Raw genomic sequence first — 27,269 nt, 5'->3', positions numbered from 1 at the left:
GCTATGTATGGATGAAGGCATCTACTGATGTGAAAAGTAACAGCATTCGCAGCAATTGCTGAGGGGCACTGGTGAATAAAGACACTGAACTGGTGGGGGGAAGGAAGTAAAATAGAAGAACAGCTTTATTTTTAAGTACCTGCACTAAGCTGAGAGCCGTCAGCCTGGCTGTCCCTGTGACTTTGTCCTGGTGGTAGAAAATAGTGTTGCATTTTCTGGGCAGTGGCTGCTGTAACCCCCGGCTCTACGTGTCTCTGTGTACGTGCTTCTCTCCTCCCTATCGCTGCCTGAATTTTATGAACAACTTAGTACCATAGTGTTGCTTCTACTCTGCAAAACCGAGCTGATTTTTCTTATATCCCTGTAAGATCACTGGCAGCTGAAGGGTTCTTTTTCTGCTGGTTTCATTGCAGCAGGATTAAGGCTAAAGGTGATGTGCTATAAATTTTTAAGATGCCATTGTGGAAGTACTTTTCAGTCACAGCTAGCTGTCAAATGTTTAAACTCTTTCCCCTTCTCTCAGCTTTCCTCCTCTTCTTAATCTTTGCTTTATCTCATTAGCAGCTGGCGTGACATAGTTTGAGTCAAAGATGATGAGCAGGGTTACTCATAGGGTCATAAACTCCCAAACAGGGAGGTCAAAAGGCTTGTGTGAATGCAAGTTGAAAGTCTTTGCCCTCTCTAACATGCCTGGGAATTCTGCATATCATACCTCACATTCATCAGAGGAAACATCATCGTTTTGTAAGCTGCAGGGTTCTCTAGTCTGTAGCCCAAAGCTTGCCCAAGCGATGTTTTCTCTTTGGAATGAGATCAGGGGTTGAGGGGCCTGGAATTTTCTACTGAGCAGCAATGCTGTGGTCAGGTCTCTCCACCAGTCCCACTGGCTTCAGCTATTGCACTGATGGAGCTAAACCAGTACAAATTTCCCACTGACGTTTCCAATGGAAGATGATTCAGTTTGCCCTTAAGCTGCTTTTAAAACCAGGCTTTACTCAAAATAGGCCTGGTTTAAGAGGATGCACAGAGCTTATCTGTTCAATTGCACCTTCCAGCATTGGTTTCCCACACTAGTTAGTAACAACTGTAATGATTCCCAAAAGGATCTGACTGTTTGCAAACTGATGTTTTTACAGCCAGCAGATTAACAGGAGCGAGCGCTGACTTGAGTGTACATTCACGTATCAGGCTGTAAGCTGCAGTGGGGTAGGAGCAGCAGTTTTGTTCTGCTTTCCCGTTGCAAGCGTTCAGGGGAAATACATGCTTTTTGCAGCCTGGTTAACCCATCGCCAAACGTATGCCATCGCAGTTAGATTTCTCTTGCCTGTAATAGGGAGCTCTGTGTGTTCCCACTGCCAGGGAGAGATGGACCACCTTAAATTCATCATTTAGAAAGTCTCTTAAAGACCCTTTAGTGCTAAGTTTTCTGGGGCTGCCAAGTACTGCTAAGGTTTAAGGTGGAAAGCCAGTAGGTATAAGACAACATCTGACTTCATTTTGACGGGGCTCCAGCTCAGGGGGGCTGTGCAAATTGACATTTACTCAAATCTGGCCTTACTTCCTAAAATCTGACAGGCAAAGAGTTCACACTCTTTTAAAAGCAACGTGATAGCTCGAGCAGAGTTTATTTTTATTGGACAACGTACATACCTCCATATCCCAGTTTGGAAATGCTGCAGATAAGTAGTATAGGATGAAACTTTCCATCACCATAAACCGTTTTGCTTATACATGTGTCTGCTCAGACAGATCTTTTCCTATCACAGCTCATATTTTGAGGGTTACATCATATCTTTTCCTGTCCCTGAGACTTTCCATTCCCTGCCCTGTTGGGAAGGGGCAGTGCCCGACCCTTGCTTCTGTAAGACAGACAAGTTGCTGGTCACAGGACAAAGCGAAATGTTTCAGTCTAGGGTGAGCGATGGAATATCTGTGATAAGAAGATGGGAGACAGGCAGGCAGAGGTTAACTCTTCTAACAGGACCAAGGTTGGGGCAGGTCTGAAATCCATCAGTCTCTTGCTAAAGGGCAGAGAAACTCCCATCATTTTTGCTTGCTGTTTTCCACAGCCACTGCAACTTTTAGCCTTGGGACTTGTTCAAAGGATTATTTCTTGGAGGGTGATGAATGTGCATAGCAGGACAGCCCTTTCATGGGCTGCTGGCTGGTCAGAATTAGCCTGATACCCCTTTAGCTCAGTGGCTGCGTAAACACTGAAGGTTGCTCACCTTTTCAAAGCTAGGAGAGCGGTGTTTGTTCGATGCTGACGTGAGTGTAATCACATTGAGTGCATTTTACAGAGAGGCTTTTCCCCCTCCTCTTTAAAGTATGTAGACTAAATACGCAGACAGTGTCTCGTTAATGGAGAGAGCAGGGCTTGTGGTTTGACTGTGTTATTATTACCTGTTTGCCTCTGGGAGCATTAGGAGGGGAAAAGCAGGTACGTATCCTGCTGGTATCGCGTCCTCTCTCTCTTCCTACAGACCCCAGCTCTGTGAGAGTAAGCCGCACACCCTGAAAGGGTTTAAAAAAAAGCAGTAGCTGTGCTTGGAAGTGCTGCAAGTGTGTGGCTGAGCATGGCTTAACCCGGTAATTGTACGTGAACATAAAGGCTGCCCACAGCCGTGTGGCTGGCTGGGAACTTGAAGTTGGTGCTGAACCTGCTTGCTTCGATCCTCCACGGAGGCATCTGCGCATCCAGTACGATGGGGCCAAAGCTGTTGTTAAAATAACACCGTTGTTTAACTCGAGTTTGATTTTGCTTGTCTTCTTTTTTAGCCGCAGCCTGGAGTAAAAGCTCTGTTTTGCATACTCTAATTCATGTTAGTGGCTTCATGTACAACTTGGGTCTAACCATGATGGCAGAGCACGTTACCCACTTTATTCATAATGGTAACTCTTGTAGGCATTACAATGTGGCAGGCACATTGTGAGTGGTGTTTTGGGAGCTCAGAGGAAAAGAAAAGTTTAATTGTTTGGTTTTAAGTGCTCAAAGCATAGCTGAGAACACAGAAACTGCTTGCTGACTCTCTGATGGAGTTTGGGAGGGACAGACAAGTGCTATAAATATATACACCGAACTGCAACACTTCAAGCTCTGTAAAATAAACCAAGTGGGATCTGCTGCTTTAGCCAAAGATCTCTGAGGACATGGGGCCTTGTGCTGTCTGTTTGCCCCAAGCAAGCACTGTGTTCTGCAGGTGGGGCAGGGGGAGCCAGCAAGGGCTGGTTCTAGGAGCTGACTCGCCTGAAAGCACAGCAAAGTGGAAGAATAGAGCTGGGAGCAGAATCTGGGCATCTAGACTGGCCTGAACTGCCTTCCTCCTTCCACTGATATGCTGTGGGAAAAGGTATAAAGAGCAGGATAAAATCGATGCAGAAGGTACGGTACGACTGTTGGTCATTTCTTGTCTTGCAGGGCACAAGTGGCTGACAGTGGTCGGGGGAGGTAGCATGGACCTGCCTTAAGGTTCCTTCATACGGTGCCAAAGCCTGCAATTTAAATGTGTGCAAAGTCTCAAATGTTTTCCTAAGTCTTTGCAGGATGCCAGAAGCTCTGAAATCAAAATTATTTGATGTGTGTTCACAAAACCATGAGCAGGGAATGCCGTCCCTGCTTTTTCAAACAGGACACGTAGCCACTTTGTGTTGTCCAAATGCAGCACAGGCCCACCTGCAACTGCCTTACTGGGTCGACCAGCAATTTTAAGACCACAGTAACTAACTCCTACCCTTAATATATTTCTTAAATAAATGCACGATATGTATTTTTTTAACCTATCCTCCAAAACATCCTTAACAAAATATTTGTTGTCCACCCTCTTCCTTAGTGTGCTTACACACAGGCTTCAAATAGGAGCTACTCTAAATATATCAAATCGCTGCAGCCATTACAAGTTCACAAATAGATCTGGTACCTGAGACTAGACCGTAGCTTTGGCCAGACGGTGGGCAGACAAGGTCTAGCTAAACATACCAGGCTGTGCTGCTATTTTTGTCCTTCTTTTCCCTTCTGGGTGTATGTGAAACATAAAAAAACCTCTCACTTCAAAGCCCAGTGGCTCAAAGGCTCTGGTTATGCCAGGTTAAAAGTGGATTGAACTATATTGTCCAAGTTTCTTAACCGGTGGGAAAGGGTGCTGCGAAGTCCTGCTCAGGAGCTTTCAGTTAAATTGGGCTCTGTGCATGAGGCCATATAAAATGCTCCTGTGTGCTGAACTGTTTCTGACTGGAAGGTGTAAGGAGGGGCGGAGGACAGGGTCATTGTTTGTGACTTCGCACACAGATAAATCTTCCTCTGGTCTAGCTTTTTGCCATGCAAATCAGCAGAGACTCTGTACTGGGGGGAGTTGCAACTTAGGTCACCACCATCTCAGGCTTGAGCTCTATGTCTCGACTGTCCCGTTCTCAAGAATGTTTGACAATAAAAGGTTTATTTTCCTGTTTGTTATGACAACAGTGTTTTAATTTCTTTCCCCTTGGCGTAAATGTTTACTTCTCTAAACATAAGCCCATGTGTAACACAAATGCTGATGCTTTGTGTGTCTAGAATGGGTCTTCAGCATCCTTTCTGGAGCTAACTCCAGACAAGTATTAATCAAGCTGCCATTGGGGTAAGCCGCCGTGTTTCTTTAGTGCTATAATTTTAAAGTGTGTGCGATAGTTTCTAACTGCTTGCCTCAATGGTTTCTTTGTGATGGCTTGTGGCGTGTCAGGGTGCTGGGTTTGCTGGGCAGGGAGCTGGCACTTGTCATCTGGCAGGAGGTATGAGCTATGGAACTGGTAGGGCTGAGAAAGCACCGAGGCTGGTATTGGTTTGCTGCAGTTCCTCGGGGGACAGTTAACCTGCTTGTCTCCTCGCTCCGACTGTATCAAGGGCCTGAGTAGCTGTCGGCTGTTGTGCTGGATGCGATAGCGTTTCTCTCTTACACAAGGCAGTATTTAACTAAGCCTGAGAACAGAGAATAATCTTGTTCTCTTTTGCAGCGCGGAGGTCAGGTAATAAATTTGGCTAGCTTGCTGTGTCTGATCCAGATTGTCTTTAAAATAGCTTGGTGGAAAGGAAATGGAGAATGTAAAAGCTTTGCTCATCGTGAAACCCTCGGGCCGTGATGCGCACAGAACAGAGCAGCATCCCATCCTAAGCTAAGCCTCCCAGCCATGCCAAAGTATGTCCAGGGTTCAGTGCTCCTGCCTTCTCTCACTCGCTTCTGTCACCAGTGTTTCTTTTCTCTAGTGCTTTTCATTAGCCCGCTTTGCATTGGCAATCATGAGGCTGCCCCTGAAGCGTTTCACAGCTTAGCAAAGGCCTCGGCTTTTGTCGTTTATAATCTGCACTGTATTTGCTCCTGGACCCTAATCCTGAATTGCACTCTCTTCCCTTACCCTTTTGTACTGTGCAAACCCAGAACAAAAAGCGCTTGCAGTCCAATACAGCGTACTGTTCCCAAGGGACTGCTGTCCCCCATAGGCAACCAACTTTGTCTTGCAGCATCTATTTCACCATGTTTATTTAACAGCTGGGATCTTGTTAGTGACTTAGAGGCACAGCTCTAGATGTTTAAATCAAAACAGATTCCACCCATTCCGATGGATGTGAAGAGGTAGCTTTCTAAAAAGTCATCTTCAAGGGAAGCAAAGACTTCAGTGGGAGTAAGTGAAGGGTTTAAATACAGGAGAGAAGATGCTTCTGGGATGAACAAAGTTTATGTGGAAAGATTTCATGTTATGTTCTTAAAAAAAAAAATCGGTTCATTTCTTGTCCAAGTTGCAGCCTCAATGTCTTGGTGTTTGGGAAGCCAAGAAATCCTGGAGCTCCATTGTAAATGAGAAATGACGATATGAATAGGTTTCTGCATCTAAGGGGCAGCGGGATAGGTCAGGCATAAGGAAGGAAAGAGCAGTTCGAGTGCATCACGGGGAATCTTAAAGCAGGAGAGCAATGAATATAGGCTAGCCAGAGACAGCACACAGGTTCCTTGCATTTTTTAAATCAATGATTTGTGGTAAGAAGTGCACCTTTGCCTAAGCTGTCTGTTTGTACAATCACCTGGCAACCAGATAGCTGCCAGAGCCAGTACTGAATACCTCCACTATCTTGCTCTGCAATCCTTAGCATTGCTCATGATGATGTGTTGTTTTTAAAAAAAAAAAAAAAAAAAGTAAAATACACAGAAGCAAAATTTCATTCCAGTTACCTTTCTGCCTGCATTTGAGTAGTTTGTCTGGCCGCAGGGAAGACACACACAGAGCCATAGCTGTTCAGACCCGCCTGCCCCATGCCGTTCTCTAGCTGGTTTCTTAATGTCATCACGGAGCGTGTGGGCGTGTGTTTAAAGTGAGTGTTGAGATGCTCTTCTAAAGAGCCCCTCTGAAATCCCAGCTGCTGTGCCTTGCTTTCAGCCAGGAGCCAGTGATTCAGAACCAGGGTAGCGTCTGCAGACCGTGAAGTAGCGGTCGGGTTTCTAGGAATGGGATCTCCTCCCTGTATTGATTACTGTGCATCCTCAGGGCTGCTGCAAGAAGAAAGGGTATCGCTGAGCTTGGGCACTGGAGGAGGACACAAGCGTGCTGTCCTGGGCATAACTGCTCTGCCAACACAAAACAGATGGCAAAAGGTGAAAGAAAATGTTATGAAAGTCGTGTCGGTTTTTGCAATCAGATCCGAAGCCATGGGGAAGCATTTGGTTCAGAGAGTGGAAACAAAAGCAGCTGAGGCTCATGTGAAAACTTTCCGAGCCAGGAATCCTTTTGTGAAAGCTCAAAAACAAACCCCTTTCTTTTCGCTGTCTCCGGGCAGGCCCTGGCTTTCTGAAGCTGAGATTCATTGGTTTCGTAACAGAGCGCAGCGTGTTGGCTTGCGGTGGGCTTTTGTGTCCGGGACCGAAGAGTTGCAGCAACGTGGGTCTTGGATGCGGCTCTTGGCAAAGAAAGGACCGGGGTGGAAGGGAATATGGCCCAACCCAGAATAGTCTGACACTTTATTTTTTTCCCCCCTTGTTTTTATACTAATTTGTATTGTGTTAATGTTGGAAGTCCCAACCGAAATCACATCTTTGCTTTGGGCAAATACAGATGTGAAGCCCTTGCTGCAGAGGCTTTGCGATTCAGAGCAGGTGAGCTGGGCTTTGCATCGCCTTCCCTTTGCAGAAGGGGCGAGGAAGCGCGAGCGAGAGGCCAGAGGTAACAGCGAGGAGGTGGGGACGTGAGTTTGCGTGGCTGAAATCACACGGGAGATCTGCAGCAGAACTGAGCAGGATCTCTTCGGCCTCAGACCACAGAGTTATTTTAGCTTCGGTCTGGTTTTTATATCACTACATACAGTCAAGTGGCTCCAGTGAAAAGCGTGTTGATGTGGAAGCCAGCGTATTGAATCTAGGAATAGATGTACTACACTTCTTCCCCCTGCCCTCCATACCCAGCTTTCTCTTGCTTTCTATTTCTTCACACCTTTCAAGGCTAAGGAGGCTTAACTCAAGCAGGAGAAAAATGCCTTAGGATTTCTTATTGCTCGTGTGCTTACTCCCTTAATGGAGTTTGTCTGTGCCAGAATGGATGTCTTTGATGAAAGCAAAGCTGCAGCTTGACGAATGAGGCCAGTAGCAGTGGAGCAGCCCCGCAAACTCCATGCAGGGGGTCAGCAATGCAAGACACGCTGTCCTCTGAACCAGCATCGTTCTGGAGAGCAGAAAGCAAAGGCAAGAGCTGATTCAACCTCAAGTATGTGGGTGGGATTGTTTCATAAGCAAAGGAGAGGTTGGAGATCCAGGTCTGATTATGCTAGTAGCTGAATTCTAAGACTTGGAGGTTGTGGGGGGAGGAAGAGGGCTGGCACATACATCTCCACAGCTGTTGGCCTAAATAGGTGGAAATTGCGCAACGCTAGCTGAGGAGGGGAGGACTATTATGTATGAGCCATGAGAGTTAACTCTTTCTGGGTTTGGTCTTTTCTCTTGCTTTGTGGCTAGAAATCCCCAGCAGCATTTTCCCCTTGCATCAAGGGAGCCGAGCTGTGCGTTTGTGCATGGTTTTCTGCCTCCCTGCCTGCTTTGTGTTCCTTAACCTCAGACTGAGCAAACCATGTCCTTTTGGCTTTGGGGCTCGGACTTCTATTTCCCTACCTGTAATTTGCAGTGCAATCAACCCAGTTTTATTTCCTAGAGGTACTATTGTTCTTTGGTGAATGACTGCTTGGCTCCTGAAATACTGTTGAAGGCTCTGCTTCACGGTCGATACCTGAGGTGGGAGCTTGGCAAATTCAGCTTCTGAGTTGGTTGCACATACCTGCTTTGTGATGCTCAGGTATCCTTCAGAGGATTTACCAGTCTGTTATAGCTTCAGTGTATGGCTATAATGGGGGCATAAGTAAAGCCTTCAGAGATAAGGTTTCCTTGTTGATATGACAGCTTGTTGTAGGCGTTTGTCTCCACGTGTACATAAAGGATGGAGAGGGTGATTTAAAAAAGTCTGCTCTAGCTATTAAGTATTGTTTGGTTCTGATTTTTATGTGGAGTCTGTTTTCACCATTAGCCCAGCTGCTCTACACGCTGGTATTGGAAGGTAAAATATGTCTGCCTGTATTTGCATTATTGAACGCTCCCATTGTAACAAAAGCTCTGCAGTGAAAGGAAACCATTCAAATCTGCAAAGACTTATCGGGAGAAAGCTCTTAGTGGTCCTTTTTCCTTGAGACACCTACAGTATACTTATTTTGATCTGTTGTTCTTTAATCTTTCAGTATAAAGCTGAGGTCTATAGCATGTTGAATTCTTCTCAGACGTTTTGCTGTTTGTTCAGACTTAGTGCAAACCCTTGAGTTGCTATATCAATAATTCTCTGCGCTAAACCTACTCTCTGTGAGCGGAAGGGGGAATGGATGTCGATTGGTTTTGCTCTCAGACAGATCATGAAAATGTCATTGCGTGCTGGTCTGCTATAGCTATCTGAAGATTGAAATACCCTCGAAGGAATGAAATGATGGCTTATTTCTTGCTAGTTTGCTCACTTTTTTTTTTCTCCTTCCTTTGCAAATGCAGGCAAAAAAACATGACAAAAGAGTTGGATTCACTAAACAGAGTCCCAAGTCAGAGCAGGATTTCTCTTTGTGTCTATGTCAGCATCTCTGAGCGAAGAGAGATGTGTTGTGGAACCTTTGTTCCAGAGCCTGCAGTGCCTGAGGTGTCATGCTGGCTCTGACAATGTTTTTTCAAGTCCAAGAGCAAGCCATTCAATTTGCACCTTGTTTTTCACTTCTCTAAAATGACCAGCAAGGACAACCCAGCCCAAACACACAGCCTGGAAGTAGGAAGTGCAGGCATCTCGAGTCCTAGACTGGATCATGGCTACCGCACTAGGTCAGGGCACCCCCGGATCCTTTACTGGGACTCCAGCATCGCCACTCCTGCAGTGGTCAGAGCTCTTCTGGAAGGACGTGTAGCAACCTGTTTTTATTGCTAAGCTGCTGAACTAATTGCAAAAATAACAGGCAAATCATAAGGTACCTAACAGCGTTCCCAAGCTTTCCTTTTTTTCCAAGAGTTTTTATTTTTTGCAACTTTGTGACTTCTCTCTCTCCTTTTCTGACTCAATGGGCTGGTTGCTTTCTTTGCCTGTTGCTCTGATAGCGTAAATCCCAGCAACGGATTCGCAAATCCATCCAGTGGTTTTGAACATTAAAATATACCCTCTGGCTTGGAAAGTCTGAGAATACAGATGCTCGGAAGCTGCAGGAATACAGCAGGGAAGAATTGCTGCATGTTGCCCTGTTCAGATGCTCTTTCTTCAGCATCTGTTATTGGCAGGTGTCGGCGACGGGCTGGATGTCTTTGTTTTTATGCAACACAGCTCCTGCTAGGTTGGTGGAGTGGGAAGGAGAAGAAAACCCAAATGTGCTTGATCGGAATGTGAGTGCTTTAGAGCTGGAGGTTTAGTCGATGTTCCCTGCTGCAGGAGGGATCTTTGTGGGGAGGTGAGAACTGAGGCCTCGGGATACTGGATGCGATTTCCTACCCCTGTGGTCCTTGGAGAAGCAGTTTGCTCGCTCTGCGCCTTATTTCTCAATCTGCAAAAGGTGGCTGAGAATCGTTGCTTTCTCCCATCCTTCGAGTCCTCTGTTTACCTTGGAGGCTTTTCAGATTTGTCACCACCTTCCATCTCTGCGAAGACCTCTCGTGGTGCAGTAGTGAGAATAGTGCTGTATTAACGATGACTAATAGGTGCAACGTGGGAATAATGATTCTGCTGCTTTGCGGTGGAAGCATCAGGCAGATGTTTAACATCTGGAATGGCACTCTGCATGATTCAAGTGGGGCTAGCAACTGCTGTTGTGCAGCTTCCTCACAAAACACAGGCATCTTGAACATCATTCCTGAATGTGAAATCATACTTTGTTCCGAAAGCTCCTCCTCTCCGTCGTGCCGAGGACCAGCTGCAGCCCCCGGCCTGTCTAAATTCAAGCAAAATGGAAGTGGCTGTCAAGTGAAAACCACGGGTGGATTTTAGCATGTTGGTGATGTCAGGTCTAGTCGGGGAAAATGTTCCATTTCAGTTACTTTAACATGCAGTAGGGCTGATACTGACGTAACTACGTGTAGCAAACATACTTAGGGCTTTATATAGGGTGGATATAGCCTGCAGTCACAGACGGAAAAAACTCACTTAGGCCGTCTCACCCACTTTCTCAGCTGTCAATGCAAATTTCCTCCTTAGTTACTATCTTTTCATGTGCTTTTCCAGTGCAATTTTAAGCTTTGGCACTTTGTCCTTTGGGTTAATCCTTTTAATAGGCTTTTATTAAAAACACTTTTAGATCTTCAGCAGTCAAAGCTATTTCCAAACGGATTTAAGGCTTTGATTACTTCTTGTTTCCTGATGAAGAAACTAAGGCAAGGTAGAGGAAGCAGAGAAACAAGGTGCTCTCTCAGGCAGCACTGGCCTGTAGCTCCAGGTAAACATGCTTTCTCCATCAAGTGAAGAGCTGGAAACATTTCATAAACTGCACCGGGGGAAAAGTGAGTTGCAGGCTTTGGAAACGAGCCTGGGGAGGCCTTCAATGCACAAAGGCTCTGATACTTTCCTGACAGCACGTAGGCAAAAGCTATGCAATATTTCAAGAGAATCTGCCAAATTCAGGAGAAACTCTTTGTATTGCAAATGGACTTCCCAGACTACACAGGCGGTGTACAAGTTTGCTCTTGCATCGGACCCTTTGAGCACCTTAAAGCGTCTCAGGTGTAACAAACTTGGACATCGTTGTGGTTATTTTTTCTTCTCGAGGGCTACAAGAGCTTTTAAAACCTAAGCCCACACTGCGAACCTTGTATGAGTAGCACTATTCTACTGAGTAAATCACAAGGTCCTATTTTCCAGGGTCACTGGGGGTGTCTCATGGATGCTCCAGCCGAGCTGCTGGAGGACTGAATTCCTGCAGCTGAAGGTGAAAGGAGGAATCGGTGATCTGGTTTGCTGTAAAACTGGGTGGTAAATGTAGACAATTAAAAAAAAAAAAGGGGGGCAGGGGGGAGAAGAAAAGAAAATGGGGGGGAAGCCTTAAGTGACTTGCCCAAGGTGATGCAGGCAGAGCAGTAGCAGAGCCGTGGATGGGGAGGAGATGCCTGTCCCTTTCCCTGCTCCAGCAGGCTCTTTCTCCGCAGTTGGTTTCCACTTGCCCGGGGTCTGTTAGTTGCATCAGTGTCGGTGAAGCATCTGGAGAATGGATGCGCCACGTGTAATTTACAGGACTGTGCACGTCCTGCTGTGATCTCCCTGACTTCAATACCTCTGTGTGCCGCTGGCCGGTAACCAGAGGCCCGTGTGTCTTTAAAGCTCCGGGCATTTTTCTTTTCCAAGTGATTGAATTTGAGCGAGGGGAGGGGAGGATTCCTCAGTTCTGATGTAACTGTTAGCAGAACCACGTGGTTTAATACATTTTTGACAAGAAAAGGTCTCCTGGAAGCAAGTTATAAAATTTTCAGTAGCTCTTTTATAATTGCTTGCCACAGCGGATGTTTTCCAGTCGGCCTTTGCTTTTGGGCTTGGGTCCCTGCAAGGTTGGTTTGTGCAGTGCCCTCACGTAGGCTCCAAATGTGAAATCCATTCAACCTTCGTGACTCATTCGCTGTCCCAAGTGACGCTTCGGCCGGAGGAGGAACCCAGCTCGGGGAAGCGGTGAAATGCCGGTGTCAGCACATCGGGATCCCAGCTTTCACAGCGCCTGCCCTAGCCAGGTGGGGAAGGGGTGCCCAGTGGCTGGATGGGACCCCCGACCTCCTTCCCTGCCCGGCTCCCATTCCCTGCACCCTGCCAGCATTGAGGTGGCCCTAGCAAAGCTGAGCTCGGTTCGCTTCCATAGTAGCTGAGCCTAAACGAAGGTCACTCTGCTTCCGAAACAAGCACTTCAAGGAATTTAAGTAACAAAGGAGATTTGTTATATAGCCATTTGTAAAATAATGCTGGTTTTTTTTGGTTTTTTTTGTTTTTTTAAATGAGAAAAAGCACCCTCTTTCGCAGGATGGATTTGCACAAAGGTGGAAAGGTTTTTTTTTTGCTTCCCTGTCGTGTCTTTTCCTAAACAGCTCTTCCTTTCTGCCTCCCTCTGTTCAGCCGTAACCCTGAACAGAACTGGTTTTTGTTCCCCACCTCGAAGCCTACACAGCCAGTTCCCTCGCAGGCCAGCATCCTTTGTGTTTTTTATGCCTACAGAACATGAACATCCAGGTGGAGGACATAAGGATCCGTGCCATCCTCGCCACCTACCGCAAGCGGGTGCCTGTCACAGAGGGTTACGTGGAGGTGAAAGACGAAGGGACCTGGAAGCAGATCTGCGACAAGCACTGGACTATGAAAAATTCCCGAGTTGTCTGTGGCATGTTTGGATTTCCGAGCGAGAGGAAATACAACACCAACGTCTACAAGTAAGAGCAGAGCTTTGTATGAGACACAAGCGTGTTTCTTTGAACACTTGGGGCCTTGTTCAAAAATGCAAATTGTCAAATGACACCGGAGACCTTGAGGTAGAAAAACCTCCAACTGCTTCATTCCTTCAGATCAGATTTTCCTTCTGTGTAAATATTTGAAATGTCAAGCATTTCCTTGTGCAGACAGGGAAGCCGTTTGATCCTCACCGTTCTGGCTGAAGACCTAGTGTGGTATCAGTTGTAGTATTTGATAGGTCCTATAATAGGAGATGTGGGCAGTCGGCCCAAGAAATCTTTTTTTCTTCCCCCCCCCCCCCCCCAGCTATTGGATAGCCATTTCCTCCACCAGTGATAGGTTCTGTTTTGTGTGTAGGGGATGGATGTGAACAAACTGATCACACTCTCCCAGTAAACCTATCAGCTGCAAGAAAATCTAACTGCTTGCCCCATCCCTCTGCAGAAAGCCAGCTGTAGGATCAGATCTGGCATGTGCTGAAAGCTCCAGCCGAGTAATCTTGGAATAAAACAGGCCTTTTTTGTGCTTCGTTGCCCAGGTTCCTCCTTCCCGCTACTGCATGCGATTCCTGGTCTCACACCTCTCATGACATGTTTACCCACATTTACCAGCTGCTTTGCCTCTCACGGAGGCTCACTGTCCACGGTTCGTGGGTGTCCAGCTGCCAAATCGCCCACGGAGGAGCAGTCTGCCCAGGGGAATATTTCCCAGTAAATCTCCCGCTGTTGTTAACCCCAGTTCAGCTCCTCTGGCACTGGCAATTCCTTAGGGTCCCAGGCTGGAAGAGCTGCCAGCCGTCTCCAGCTGTATGACTTGCTCCGTCCGTTCAAGCCTGCTCTGAGCCGCCTTGAGGGCTGAGCTAGAAATGTCAGTAGTGCCTCCACGCGCTGACGCGCATCTGAGATGGTGCTTGTGGAAGGACGCAGGTTGGGGCAGTTGTGATTTTGGTGCCGCTGCTTCTTCCTGCAATTGTAGACTGCTTTAAAATGAGGGAAAAAACTAGTGACCCGTAGGGAGAATGTTGGGAGTTTCAGAGCTGCAGGCTGATCGGTTCAGGCTGTGTTTCCTTTTTCTTGGAAGGCAGGAGCTCTGGTCTTTTTTGTTGTCATTGCTTCAGCTTGCATTTTTCACCAGCCTTCATCACAGGCATCATTCTTCCTACACTGTTCCCTAGAAATAACACCCTAAAGCAGATGCAAAATAGTCGAAATGAAATTCTGTCTCGTTTCTTTTTTACACTGTGACCTATGGAGTGGGAAAGTGTCAACTGGTTAGGGGGAGAACTGAATTCTCCAGGCAGGAATTGTGGTTTTCCTGCCTGCTCCTTTTGGCCTGTGCAATTGCTATTTCTGAAAGCTCCCTCTGGAACTGGCTGGCCACGTTTCATTTCTTTCACTAACAAGATGGTGATCAATTGAAGAGGTCCTTGGGTTGGAATAGCGTAAAGCCACATAGCAGCACAAAGAATATAAAATAAATAACCCAAGTGGTATTCTGTTTTCAGGCTTCCCAGGAAGATTAGTGAATTAATAATCCCTACCAGACAGTCTCATGTTTTGCCCTGGACACCAGTTAGAGGAGCATTTGCTCCCATCAGTGCAGCATGTCTCCCTCAAACTCAGCTCTGAGATTCCCATCCCCTGCATCAGAGCAGGAGGGCAGAATAAATTATCTCTAGTAAGACAAAGTAGGTTTTTCCTGCTTCTCAGTTGTGGTGTTTCCAAGAAAAGCATTAACTTTAGCAGCTGGAGCCATCTGCCTTAAATGAAAGGGTGCTTGGTAATTGCTCTGTCTCTTGCAATAGTACACGTAGAGATGGAAAAACTGAGGCACAGTTAGTTGTTCAGCGTAATGTTCAGCAATGTTGAAAATCCCATTCACCGGTGCTGGAGTTATGAATATGCAGCGCTTACAAATACCAGGCTTGGAGATCTCTGCTACTGAGCCAGACAGGGTGCTTAAGTAACCTCAGTGCCCTAATACCTCACTCACCTTTTCTTGTTTTTGGCAAGCAGTAAGGGCTTGTGGGGCTCCTGCACCCACAGAAGGATATTTTGGAAAATATGCTGAATATTATCCCTGGTTGGAAGAGGATTGGATGTCATTTTATTGGAGGAGAGAGACTTGTAAAACTTTGTCAGCTAGACAGTTTTGTTTGGTTAGCGTAGTTTAAAAAGCTGTGTTCTTTCTTGGGGCATTTGCGTTTGTGCTTTGTGTTTACTGGCAGATGCGCTAGGTACAACCAGCATTGCTGGTAACCTTGCTGGTGAAGGAAACCTCCCAGTTCTGGGCTGAGAACTTCACAAGTGTGATCTTTGCTTCACGATCAAGGCACTGGAACGAGGACCGCTGTAATCTGCTCGCCTGGGCCACGAGAGCACTGCTCTCTGCTTTGTCCCACAGGCTTTCTGGTCGCGTTCTGTCTTGGAGAGGGAAGAGTTCATCTCTGGCTGGTCACTTGAACTAAACCCTCTCTCCATGTGAGCGTGAAGCCTCAGAAACGTTCTTCTCATTTCTCAGGCTTTGCTCTCCCTAATTTGTAAATACCGTTCTCCCAAGAGCAGATCCTTTCCCGCTCCTGCTCCGCAGCTGGGAGATGGGCTGGAATTGGGTTTGTGCTGGCCAGGGCTGCAAGTACCCCCTTCCCACGTACCCACCCGTCCCTCTCCCCACAAACTACAGCTTTGCATGCTGACCTAGCTGATACTCTGCTTCTACACAATGGTGGGAGGTGAAATGATTTGCAGATGGATCTTGCTTGAAAGAAAACAACTTAGTTCATTGTTGTCCTGGTGCCAGGGTTTTATTCCTGAATGTAACTTAGACTCTGCAGTTGACAGCACGATTTATGTTAGGAAATGAAACAAATCTCAATATTGTTTCCATGTTCTTGTTCATTCTTCAAAGTGATTTTATATGGGCACCGCTTGTTAAGTCCTCCTCCCAATTCCTGCTCCGGTTGAGAAAGCAGAGTAGAATTAAATGCATTTTGCTGATGGGGAGAGGAGAAGTTTGTGACCGGAGATGCCTAAGGCAGAGAGATGGACCTGATGCCTTCTGGAGGCCTTACAGCTTTGTGATTTGTCAATGAAACAGATGGAGGAGCTCAGCAGTTCCGGGATACTTTGTTCAATGTCAGTCCAAACAGCATCTCCCAATTTAACCAGTCTGCTCATAGCATTATAAATCTGGTCAGATGTGTAGGGCGGTTAATCACTTCTGTGCTTGTAGCAGAAATCCTCATGGTTTGGGTTCTCCCTAGCAAAGCCGGGATCTTAAGGGCTTTGGCAGAAGGTGGCAGGTCTGGCTTCTCTTCTGCCTCCCTGAGGCTGAAGACAGCAAACTCGTTAACTTCAGTAAATGCTGGAAGAATTTCTCAAGGGTAGAAACTTTATGCTCGTACCTCTGAAGAGGAGTTCACCAGCTTCCGTTCAGGGGGTTTGGGGTGATTTTTCCTGGCATGTATGTGTGTAATGATTTGTTTTCTGCTCTCCGAGCCCTCTCAGATGCTTTCTTACATAGCAAGGTTCCCTTAGCTGAACCCTCGGCCACTTCCCACAGCCCTTGGGCTTAACCTCTGTCTTTGTTTAAAGCTGATGGTGATGAAGGTCCTCTCCTCACTAGCACAAATGGTTTGGACTCCAACTTGACCTAGAATTGGCTAAACTCTCCCAGCGTGACTCTTTGCTCGCAACTCTGATCTACGCAGCATTGCTCTTGGCTTATGCCAAGACCAGTGAGAGGTCGGTTGCACCCTTTCTGTGTGAAAAAGTAAATAACAAGAATGCCCTGAGTTTCCCTCTGTAAAGATCGTCTGTTTTCTTCTTCTTCTTTTTTTTTTTTTTTTTTTTTTTTTTTTTTTTTAATATAGTCAGTCTGGGGAAATGAGGTGGGGCTTTCTCTGGCTGTTTCTCCCCAGCCTACCAAGGACCGTTAATACCAACCAGATGTTAATGCCTCATGAAATTTCCAGGATGAGGTCATTGTTTGCTATTATAAGGCATCCCCATAATTACTTCTCTAAGGCTGTGTTTCTTGTCTGCTTTGGAGTTCATGGAGCTCTCCGCACATGTCTGTGGAAGGCCCTCGGTGAAAATACTCCTGCAGGTTCTCGCTTCCATACTGAGCACGCAGACTGAAAGGGTGGTGGGGCAGAGCTGGCTCGTGCTAGGAGGGTATGGAGTGGTGTCACCGAACGCAGGGACCTCCAGATGCTTTCCAGTGTGTAACGTGTGCCCGAATTTGCCCTGTCGCTCCGCAGTCCGAGAGTTCGTGTTAAGTGGGACCTCGGTGCTGAGCTCCAGCAGTCCAAGGGCAAAGGCTTTCATGGCTTTTTGGTAGACAGGTAGTAGTATCCTGAGTGGTTTAATTAAAAGGAAGAAAAATCCTCAAGGTTTGGTCCAAATTGAACCAGCTGTTCTAGCCGGGAAGTGCCTGGCACTTTCTTTCTGCCTGCGTTCTCCCTGGTTTTACGTTTTTATTTTTAAAAATTTTATTCCCCCTTCCTGTTTCCCATTCATTTTCTGTTGGTTCAGGGTCCCTGACAGCTCTGGTTTGCTAGCCAGCGTTTCACCTACGAGACAGGCAGGTTGCCTGTCACTGCTCTGTGGGAGAGATCTCAGCCCTGCCCCATCCTCCATCCTTTCCAGCGCAGCATTTATTCCCCATCACCTGATGCAATTGCATCTTTATCTCTAGCCCGGCTGTATTTGGCCCTAACCTCAACCTAGAGGAATTTGGTTCCAGAAAGGATTAGTCGGTGGCAGCGAGCCATATGAGCTAGACAACTGCTGAGCTTGTCAGCAAAGCTTAGCAAGCAGAAGGGGTGAAGATAGTTCTCTCAAGCATCTGAAATAGTGCAAATTAGCCCACGTAGGACCACCAGAAGGCATCAGTTATGGAAAACCTTGACCTGTCCAGTTTAGTTTCAAACCAACAACCTATGAAAGGCTCTTTGTCCCTTTACCAGATCCTCTTCGGGCTAACTGTCCTGCAGGGACGTGCTACAGTGAGTCAGAATTGGTGCTCTTTCTCCCAGCAAGTTCCACCCACCTTGCTATGCCATTTATCACACCTAATCCTTGGATCGCCAGGGCTGCGTGGCAGCTAGTCCTGGAATAAGGAGCAGCACAGGGATCGCACAAAGCCACGTCGAGATCACGGCAGGGCGTTGGCTCCTCTGCGCCTTGACTTCTTTTTAACTTAACTTCTAACATCTCCCTTTTGATAATGATGTGACCTATATTTTTCTTTTATTGACTGTTTTAGCTCCGATACAGTCATCTGACAGCCTTGCAGTGCAGTTAGGATGAAGCTGGGTTACTTCCTTTTCTCGTTTATCACACATGCCCCTTCCCCCTTAGGAGTGCCTGGAGCACCTCCAGGCAAGTACTACAGTTTGGGAGCAAGAAGCAGAAACTGCTGCCAATCTCCTCCGAACATGTCATCGAGGGAATTGCTCTCGGCAATTGCTTTCAGGCTCACGGTTGTTAACGCTGCAGCTTTGAGAGAAGCCGGAGAACCGTGGCTTTTTCCCAGTCTGCCATCTTCTCACAGCTGATAGGTGATGGCCAGCAAAGAGGACAGCTCATTTACAGGAGAGGTCTTCTATGGGCCTCGCCAGCCCAAGCTCACCAGCGTTGTTTGCACAGGCCCTGTTTGTACGCTGCTTTTTGAATTAACTGACCTCTGCCCCCTGCATAACGTAGGGATCTCTATTATGTGTGTCTCCTTCGAGTGCATAATTGTTGCTCTAGCTGCACTGTTGATTCATACTCTGATCTTTAGCTTAAGGAGATGACCTATTTACTCCCAAGTGACACCTTAACAGAGGGTCATTGTGTGTAGGAATGGATCAGCCTTCAAAGAATGCTGTTCAATCCTCATTTTATTTCAAGGTGGTTTTTTTTTTTTTCCCAAACGTAGCTACATCAGTGCAGTTTTTATGGATTCCTAACTTTTCTTTTCCTGTTCCCTTTTATTCCTTTAAGGATGTTTGCCAGCAGAAGGAAGCAGCATTACTGGGCTTACTCCATGGACTGCAGCGGGAACGAAGCTCACATCTCCAGCTGCAAACTGCGCAATCACCTCAACGTGGATGCAGAGAAGAACGCGACGTGTGACAACGGGATGCCGGCAGTAGTCAGCTGTGTCCCTGGACGCGCCTTTGCCCCCAGCAGCCACAGTGGCTTCCGAAAAGCCTTCAGGCAGGAGGTGAGGGGGGAGCGAACTCAACCTGCCGAGTAGGAAAAGCCTGGGGGTATAACTATTCACCATCAGTTATCAGCTGTAGGGCCTGAGCGTGCGTATGCCCGTAGCCACAAACCAGCCTGTTGTGCAAATGTCCCTTCTTTGTATTCCTTTCTCACTACGAGCCCAGCTGAGTTTCTGTTCTTGCAAATACGTGGTACCTTGCCTCTGCCTACAGGCTCGGAAGGGTGGGAGACGGGCTGGCTGCTGCCGCTGGCAAGGCTGTGAGCAAGTAGTAAGAAAATACATTTGTCACGTTTCTGTTTGAGCTGTTCCTTTCAAGCCAATTGAATGCGTGCCCAGTTGCTGCTGGGCTTTGCTGTTTCGCAGTCACTTAAATACTGCTGGGTTGTTTCATCCTTAGAGGTACAAGGGAAATAAGCTGGCGTTTCCACTAACTAACCCCCTGTATCTTCTGCAAAGAAATGCCCCGAGAGACTGTGAAAACATGGCCTACAGGAAAGGTTGAAAAAGCTGTGTTTAGTCTAGCAAGGAGAGGGCTGAATGTAGCGTAAAAATTCTAAGATATGCAAAAGGCTGTTATAAAATGACCCTGGAGTCGGTTGTTCGCGGTGTCAGTGGGGCGACTGAATGTGAAAGAAGAGCTTAACTTGCAGCAAACGTGTTTTAGGTTGATGCTAAGGGAAATCTTCTAGCTGTAAGGCATGTGCAGACCGAGGATACAGAGGTGTTCTCAGGGTCTGGAGGCCCCTAATGCTGGGTGAGAGGGGTTTTTTTGCAGGGTACATTAGGTGCTGTGGATCTTGCCTGTAGCCCTTGGCTGTAGCCTGCATCGCCCATCCCTATACCTCTGTGGTTTTAGGAGTGGGCTTTCTTTTGGCACCTCAGAAGACCCCAAACAACACCTCCTGTCACTGCTGTAGTGGGAATAGTGCAGTATTGTCTGTGGCTTGCTTGCCTGGAGTCCGGGCACTTCTCTGCACAAGAGCTTGCAGGATCTAGGCCTCAAAGGTGAAAGGTCTTGTAAATCATTGCTAATCTTCTGAGCCATGCGCACTGCCAAGTAATTCCTTAAGCCTTTGTGTAGGCTTTGGATGTCCTTCATGTGACCCCAGCCTGGAGAACTGTATATGCTTCCAGTTTTAAAAGTTAAGGGTTTTTGGTTTTTTGGGGGTTTTTTGTTGTTGTTTTTTTTTTTTGTCTCGGACTCTGCACAAATCGCATGGTGTTCCCGTGCCTGAGACTCTGCTCCCATCACAACGACCCATCTCTCGGGTGCAGCAGCAGTTGGCAGGTCCCTCTGCCTGGAACTGGGGAAAGCTGTACGCGATGTATAGTCGGTGACTAATAGAAATATAAGAATAGAATTTAATGGAACTGGACCTGCCACTCAGCTGTGTATTTCTGACTGTGATCTGCCAGATCACTTATTACGCTAGTCCTAACTGCGGCAGACAGATAGGTTTTACGTGGCTTGAGTTCCAGTTTGGTCTCCTCGGTTAACCCGGGACCCCTGTCTGGAGATCTGTACAGCAGATGAATCCATCTAGCAGCTGAACCACAGGCAGCAAGTGGATGAGAGCTGTGCGCTGGCTGGCTCGGTGTGATTCCCAAGCCTCCTATAAGGCTCCCAAGAGATACGGTATGAAAACTGGGTTATTGCATGTCCAGCCACTCCTCTGCACTCATGTCCAGCACTATTCTGCTGCAGAACTGCTTGTGCGAAAAAGGCTCCTAAATCCAAGCACGAAAACTGCAGAGAACTAAGATGTCTCTCTTTATTCTCTGCCCACGTATAGGGATGTGAGAAACGTATGTCTATGCATACCATAAGTCTTAGCAGATAAAGATCTCCTTTCATCCAGTACTTTTAGCCTTTTGTATTATGTGGCGGTTGTTTTAAGGTGCCTCAGGGTAATACTTTCTGGGCTACAACTTACCTGCAGCCACATGCCATAAATAAGAGCTGTAAAGAAAGGATGCTTCATTCCTAGGCAGGGGTAACTCCGCTTCTGTCTGTGTCTTCCAGCAACCACTGGTGAGGCTGAAAGGGGGAGCCAACACTGGCGAAGGACGAGTTGAAGTGCTGAAAAACGGGGAGTGGGGAACGGTTTGCGACGATAACTGGAACCTGGTGTCAGCCAGCGTGGTGTGCCGAGAGCTAGGCTTCGGGAGTGCCAAGGAAGCAATAACGGGCGCGAGACTCGGGCAAGGTAAGAGCAATGAGAGCTCCGGGGACCGTTCGTGCCTTGTCCACCTCCAAGAACCCTTTCATGATTCAGGGCAGAGCGTGTTTTTACTGGGATGTTTGTTTTGGGGACCAGGAATTTATTCTCTGCCCTTAATAAGTCTCTTGAGTCCAGGAGCTTGAAGCTGAACTGGAATATGTGACTTAGAAAGATATTCAGGATTCCTTGAAAGAAGTCTAGTGATGATGAGTTTAACCTTTCCCTCAGACTGTTCCAGTAATTATTTCTTTATCATCACATCCGTTGCTCTCAAATTCTCTTTAGGAGTTCTCTAGATCCACATCATGGTGTAATGGATTACTAGAAGGTTCCTGGCAAAAATGCGTCCCGGATCTAGACTTCAAACACGCTCCAATTTAAGACCAGAACATTAATTTAGCCCATTTATAAATAGAAGGGCATTTGAACAGTTCAGAGCCAGGTTTGGGTTTGGATTTCCTGTATTTGGGAGTTGGTTTAAATCCCAAACTGTGGTAAATGGTAACTCAAAGCCTAACGTACGCCCTCTCAAACCACCTTCTGATTCACGCACCTTGCTCCCATAGTGTAAACCCTAAAGAAAATGACACCAAACCAAACCCTTTATTGTGCGACTAAATGAACGGGTGAAATTTCTTCAGCCCAGCGTAGCTTGGAGAAGGGGAGGGAAAGTAACACGTGTAAAGCACAGTGGTGGTATCCAGAATGTGGAAAGCTTTAAAATGTGACCTGTCCGTTGGATTTGCCAAAAAAATCTTGCGGTGGGATGCAGGGAGCCGCTGATGTGTTTAGCTGCATCTAGGAAACAGCGTAATCATCATGGGGGGGGAAGCAGCTGCCACGTGAGGGAGGAGAACGTGTCGTTCCCTGCCATCTCCCGCAGCCTGGAAACTCTTAGCAGCGGCTGCCGATTCCCACACGCTTTCCTTTCTTTTAATGTTAAACACTGGCAATCAATCAGTGCACCCTGTCGAAACTGTCTTCTGGGACGACAAGCGCTTGGTAACTCCCTTCAGCAGCCGGATCGTCACATTGTGGTAGGAAAAGGAGCTCTTTTGACCCAAACTCACCTCCCCGCTCCCGTTGCACAGGGGAGTCTCACAGCTGTTAAACTCTGTGTCCGTGTGCGTGTTCACGCCTCGCTTTGTTACAGCTGCAGCTCGGTGAATTTGTGTGTTCAAAGACTAATTTGAGTCTCATCATTGCTCTGTTGGAGATTTAATTTCACAGGGTAAAACGCATAAAGACGGGCTACATGTTAAATCAGCGTGCAGTGTCTAGAACTCCCAGTTAAGACAAAGTGACCTGTGGGAGATGAGTGCCTACCACAAAGAGTTCAGGGTACGGAGAGGATGATTTATTCCCCCTTTTATAAATTGGCAACTGAGACCCAGACTAAACAGTTTACCCTTATTCACACAAGAGTCTGTTGAAAGGAAGATACTGAGCCCAGATCTCCTGAAGGTGTTGTCCACTGCAACATCCCTGGAGGGAGAATATAGAAAAATGCTTCAAGCACTAGGTGAACGTGTATGTTGGATATACAGTTGTAATCCTGTTCGTCTGCTAAACGGAAGGGCATAGAAGGAAATATAATTTTTATCACCATATTTCAGCACATACAGCAATGCAGTTTGGCTGTGTTTCAGCGCCCGGGACAGCAGCACTTACTGCCTCCATGTGCCGTAAAAGAATTTCCCTGAGAAGAGCAAATGTGCCAGGGTTACGTGGATCGGCACCGTGGCCCTGCCCTCTTGCTTTGTCATTTCATTGGTATGGCTTTGTCAGGCTATTTCAGTGGAGAACGTCGGACTGGATCCATCCTGCATTCTTGGTGCATCACCCTCCAATTCTGGTCAGCGTCAAGGCATTCCTCCTACTCAAACTGTTCGGTGGTTTGCAGAATGATTAGGTCAGTGTCACCATTTCCAGATGTAGACCACAAACAGGAGTTTAATAAGAGAGAAGCAAAAAAGGCTAGATACACGTTCCCCAGCCACCTCAGCCTGGGAGTCTGCTCCCACATTGCATAGATCTTGTGTGATGGGTGCATACAGGGCTGGCCGAAGCGCTAAGGTGCAAAAGGTGGCCAGAGCCAAATTAATTCTGTGGATAAGATTGAACCCAATACATTTATATCTCTGCCTTTGTTGTTCTTGCTGCTGTTGTCAGAAGAAGGCTCCAGGGTACATCCTGACTCATTCCACCACACAATTGTGGAATTATGCTAGAGACCATTTTTTTTTCTTTTTCTTTTTTTTTTTTTTTTCCTGTTTTCCCTGTGCCTCAGCAGAAGTCTGAGAAGGTGAGGGGTTCAGCAGACAGATCATTAAACTGTCACCCACGGTTAGGTCTCTGAGTCACAGGTGTGCTGGCTGCCACATAGAGTTAGAAAGGCTCCAGATGGCAGTGGGAAGAGGTTTTTAAGCAAAAGGATCCCACCTACCCTTAATAAACCAATTACCTTTTCCTGCCTTCCAGAGTCAGCCCTTTGCTTTGAACTAAAAGGAGCAGGCTTGAAGTTGCGTAAAATTTTCCTTTCCAGAGGAGTGAGCAAAAAAGGGTCCATGGTGAGGCAGTGCATGCCCGGGAGGTTGCTGATCAGAGCCCAGGTGGGAGTTCTGCCACTAACTGGGCAATTTGTGTCATCTCTGGGTACAGACGAAGAAACGGAGCCAGCAGGCAGGATGTCATTTCCATGGAGTCTGTTCTCTGCTGATTTGAATGCTTTGAGACAGGTACAGCTCTCTGGTTCTGCGGAGCCCTCCTCACTCGTGCTATGATGAGAATAGCGTTGCAGGAATGAAGAAGCAATAGTCGCTGTCAGAAATGGTAAGAAAACAGTTGCTTTTCTACCTCCATTACCCAGATCGGTCAGCCTGGCCTCCGGCAGCCTACCGTTGTGTGCTATGCATACCAACAGGGCGAACTCCAAACTGAACTCCTGTATCTGGTGTTGGTCAACCTCTTCCAGCTGATGGAAAGGGCTGCTGGAGGGTATTGGTGGGTGGATGGTGCTTTCCCGGAAACTTCTTCGGCTTTTGCCTTGCATCACTGCCGTCGTCACGCTGCTCCTGGCCGCTGACCAGAAACGGGCAAACCTGCGGCTCCGACAGAAGTGCTTGGCCAAGGGCTGCAGTGAAGCAAAGCACCTGCAGCTCAGAGCCCAGCGTCTGCCAGCGTTTTGGTTACACCAAGTCCGGAGAGCACATTGATAGCAAAGTTTGGGAGTGTTTTTATTCTCAGCCTCCCATCTCAAAGCTTCCTAGAAACTGCTGGAGACCACAGGTTCTACATCTGCTACTTACAAGGGATCTCCTGTCAAAACTGTTTGGTGTGTTTCCATCAGCAATTACTCATGGGTTATATGGGCTCCAAGAAAGACTGGTTGTTCTCCTGTGATGAAGATCATCTGATGGAACCTCTAATTCATCCCCGCCAAACTTCTTTCTAACCAGCTTTGGGCTCACTTTGGAAACAGGACCTGAGAGCTTTGCAGGCAGGATTATTGCCTTCTCATACGTGTGTGTCTCTTTGGTAGAAATGACAGTTGTCTGCTGCCACTTGTCCAGGGAGGAACCAAGTGATTCAATTTGGCTCCCAACACCTTGAGACCATTCTCTGCAGTATGAAACGACGTTCACTCTCATTTCCATCAGTGGTGTTGGAGTCTGTAACGCACACCTGCCCCAGAGTTGTTTTACTGACTTCTCGCGCATCCCTGTGGTGTTACGTTTTGTTGTCCCAGCAAACGTGTCTATGTCCCATTTAAATGTCAGGGCTTGACTGGGAGCAGATTCCAGCACACAGAACCCAGCCAAAAGGTCATAATTTGCGAATTCCTACAGCTGAAGTTTGTAGATTATGTAACAATGGAAACTTGGCTTTTTCTGTGATTCTTGTGTGCTTGAGTCCCAGATACTACTGGAAAGAATTTAATGGTAAAATTATTAATAACGATCTTGCAGCTTTTTGTTTTATTTTTACAAGAAATCACTGGAATTTTTTCAGGGTTACCGTGTTTTGAATGCTAGAGGCCAGTGTGATGTCTGCAACGTATTAATAGACTGTTATTGGATATTTCTTCACCACACAGTAGCACGGGCAGAAGTAAGGACTCTTTTCTTTTTTCTTCTTTTCTTCCCCAAGGCATGGGTCCAATTCATCTAAATGAAATTGACTGTACGGGCTTTGAAAAATCAGTCACAGACTGCAAGTTCAACATGGAGTCGCAGGGCTGTAACCATGAAGAAGATGCTGCCGTGAGGTGCAACGTTCCAGCGATGGGTTTCCAGAATCAGGTGAGAAGCCGAGCGAGCGTGGCGGCGTGTTTTCATCCTGGAGCATCGTCTGCCCTCCCGTGCTATGCAGTGCAGGGCATCTGGGTAGGAATCGTTTCACCTAAGCTGTGCCTATTCGATGTAGATTTTAACACCTGCATTGTATTAGGAGGGGAAATAAGGGTGATGCTCCCTTTTTGTACTGAGCTTTGAGCTCTTCTAAACATGACGGGGGCCTTATAAATGGGTGAAGCGCCACTTCAGCTGCAACCTGTGCAGCCCAGTGGCCGTGTAAAGCTGGTCCACGTCCCTGTTGTGATGGGATCTTGGTTGGGTCTCGTGACAGTGGTACCCGGGTGGCTGCTAGCATGGGTGCTGCTGTCGTCTTTGCCACGTGGGGCTTAAAGCACGAAGCGGACGCAGGTTTTTCTGCGTAAATGCTCCTGCCAAAGGTCCAAAGGGAGCGGAGCGGGGAAGCTTTCGTAGGGAGTGTGTTACTCTCTTGCAGCTGGTACAGGCCACTTTCAGATGCTGGGCTTGGCTAGACTGCTTCCCGGCCGTGGTGGGAGATGAAGAACCAAACTGCACCAACTGCCCCGCTAGCAGCTGACCCGAGGTTTCCGGGCTCGGTGACTTTAACCGCAAGCCTTGAGAAGACCCTGAGCGTCGCTTGCCCAACTGTTGCATCTTCCCTCTGAAGTTTGCTATGACGTTTACTGACGTACGAGTTTTTATGCCCTGCAGCTGCGTCTGAGCGGCGGCCGCAACCCTTACGAGGGCCGGGTGGAGGTCCTGGCAGAGCGCAACGGGACTCTGAAGTGGGGCACCGTCTGCAGCGAGAACTGGAGCACCGTGGAAGCCATGGTGGTGTGTCGGCAGCTGGGCTTGGGGTTCGCCAGCCATGCCTTCCAGGTGAGTCCCCGTGCCCTCCCGTGCGTCTGTTTCGGTCACGACGACTCGTGTGGTTGGGTCGGGGCTACTGGAGGAGGAGGAGGAGGAAGGCTTATTTAAAAAAAAAAAAAAAACCAAACAAACCACAAACCGCAGCATTCGGCTTCAAAGCATTAGCTGGAGAGACCCTGAAGGTTAAACCTCATTGCACAACAGCCGTTGGGGGAAATTCAGAGCAGAAAGAGCTGTTGCAGCTCTGGGCAAAGCTGCTGTTTTCATACTGCTCAGGGCTCAGATGTCCTGGGAAGCCTGACTCCCTTAGCCCTGGTTGGGCTGGTGGTTACGTGCAGTTTCTGGTCCCTCCCTGAGTCAGGGGGGAGTTGAACTCCTCAAGCTGACTGAAGTGTGGAAGCCAAGTTTAACCTGGTGTCAAATCACTTGAAAACAATTTGATTTTGCTCCTGTAGTTACTCTTCAGTGCAGCGTGTACATTATTGTGTAGTGGAGCTGTATCCCAGCTCCCCAAGTTGTTTGTATTTCTTGCTCCTCTAATGATAAATGCCCTAAGCCCTCCCTGCTTGCACACGACTAAGACTGGCACTTAATAAAGGGATAAAAACTACCAACTAACAAGCTTGGGATAACCACAAAGGAATAAAGTGTTCTTTCCCAGCGAAGCTCTTTGGCGCAGTGAAGGCAGCCTGCTGTGCTGGCTGGAGGAAAGCAAGCA

At 47.3% G+C, this 27,269-nt stretch overlaps 1 protein-coding gene across 5 annotated transcripts in view; it reads left to right on the top strand.

Moving 5' to 3' along the window:
* LOXL2 (lysyl oxidase like 2) overlaps window positions 1-27,269 on the top strand; it is a 58,197-nt gene that overhangs the window by 17,875 nt on the left and 13,053 nt on the right. For 4 of the 5 annotated variants that reach the window (XM_041128234.1, XM_030034401.1, XM_041128235.1 and 1 more), the window contains 5 exons: window positions 12,700-12,911; window positions 18,921-19,143; window positions 21,170-21,353; window positions 25,518-25,669; window positions 26,393-26,560. In XM_041128234.1, the coding sequence (XP_040984168.1) occupies window positions 12,700-12,911; window positions 18,921-19,143; window positions 21,170-21,353; window positions 25,518-25,669; window positions 26,393-26,560 (939 nt within the window). Of the gene's footprint in view, window positions 1-12,699; window positions 12,912-18,920; window positions 19,144-20,331; window positions 20,783-21,169; window positions 21,354-25,517; window positions 25,670-26,392; window positions 26,561-27,269 lie in introns of those variants that run through there. The other variant, XM_041128236.1, reaches the window with a different exon arrangement.

The sequence above is a fragment of the Aquila chrysaetos genome, chromosome 13 (genome assembly GCF_900496995.4).
Source record: "Aquila chrysaetos chrysaetos chromosome 13, bAquChr1.4, whole genome shotgun sequence".
Lineage (NCBI taxonomy): Eukaryota > Metazoa > Chordata > Aves > Accipitriformes > Accipitridae > Aquila > Aquila chrysaetos.
This window is presented reverse-complemented; position numbering and strand designations above follow the sequence as displayed.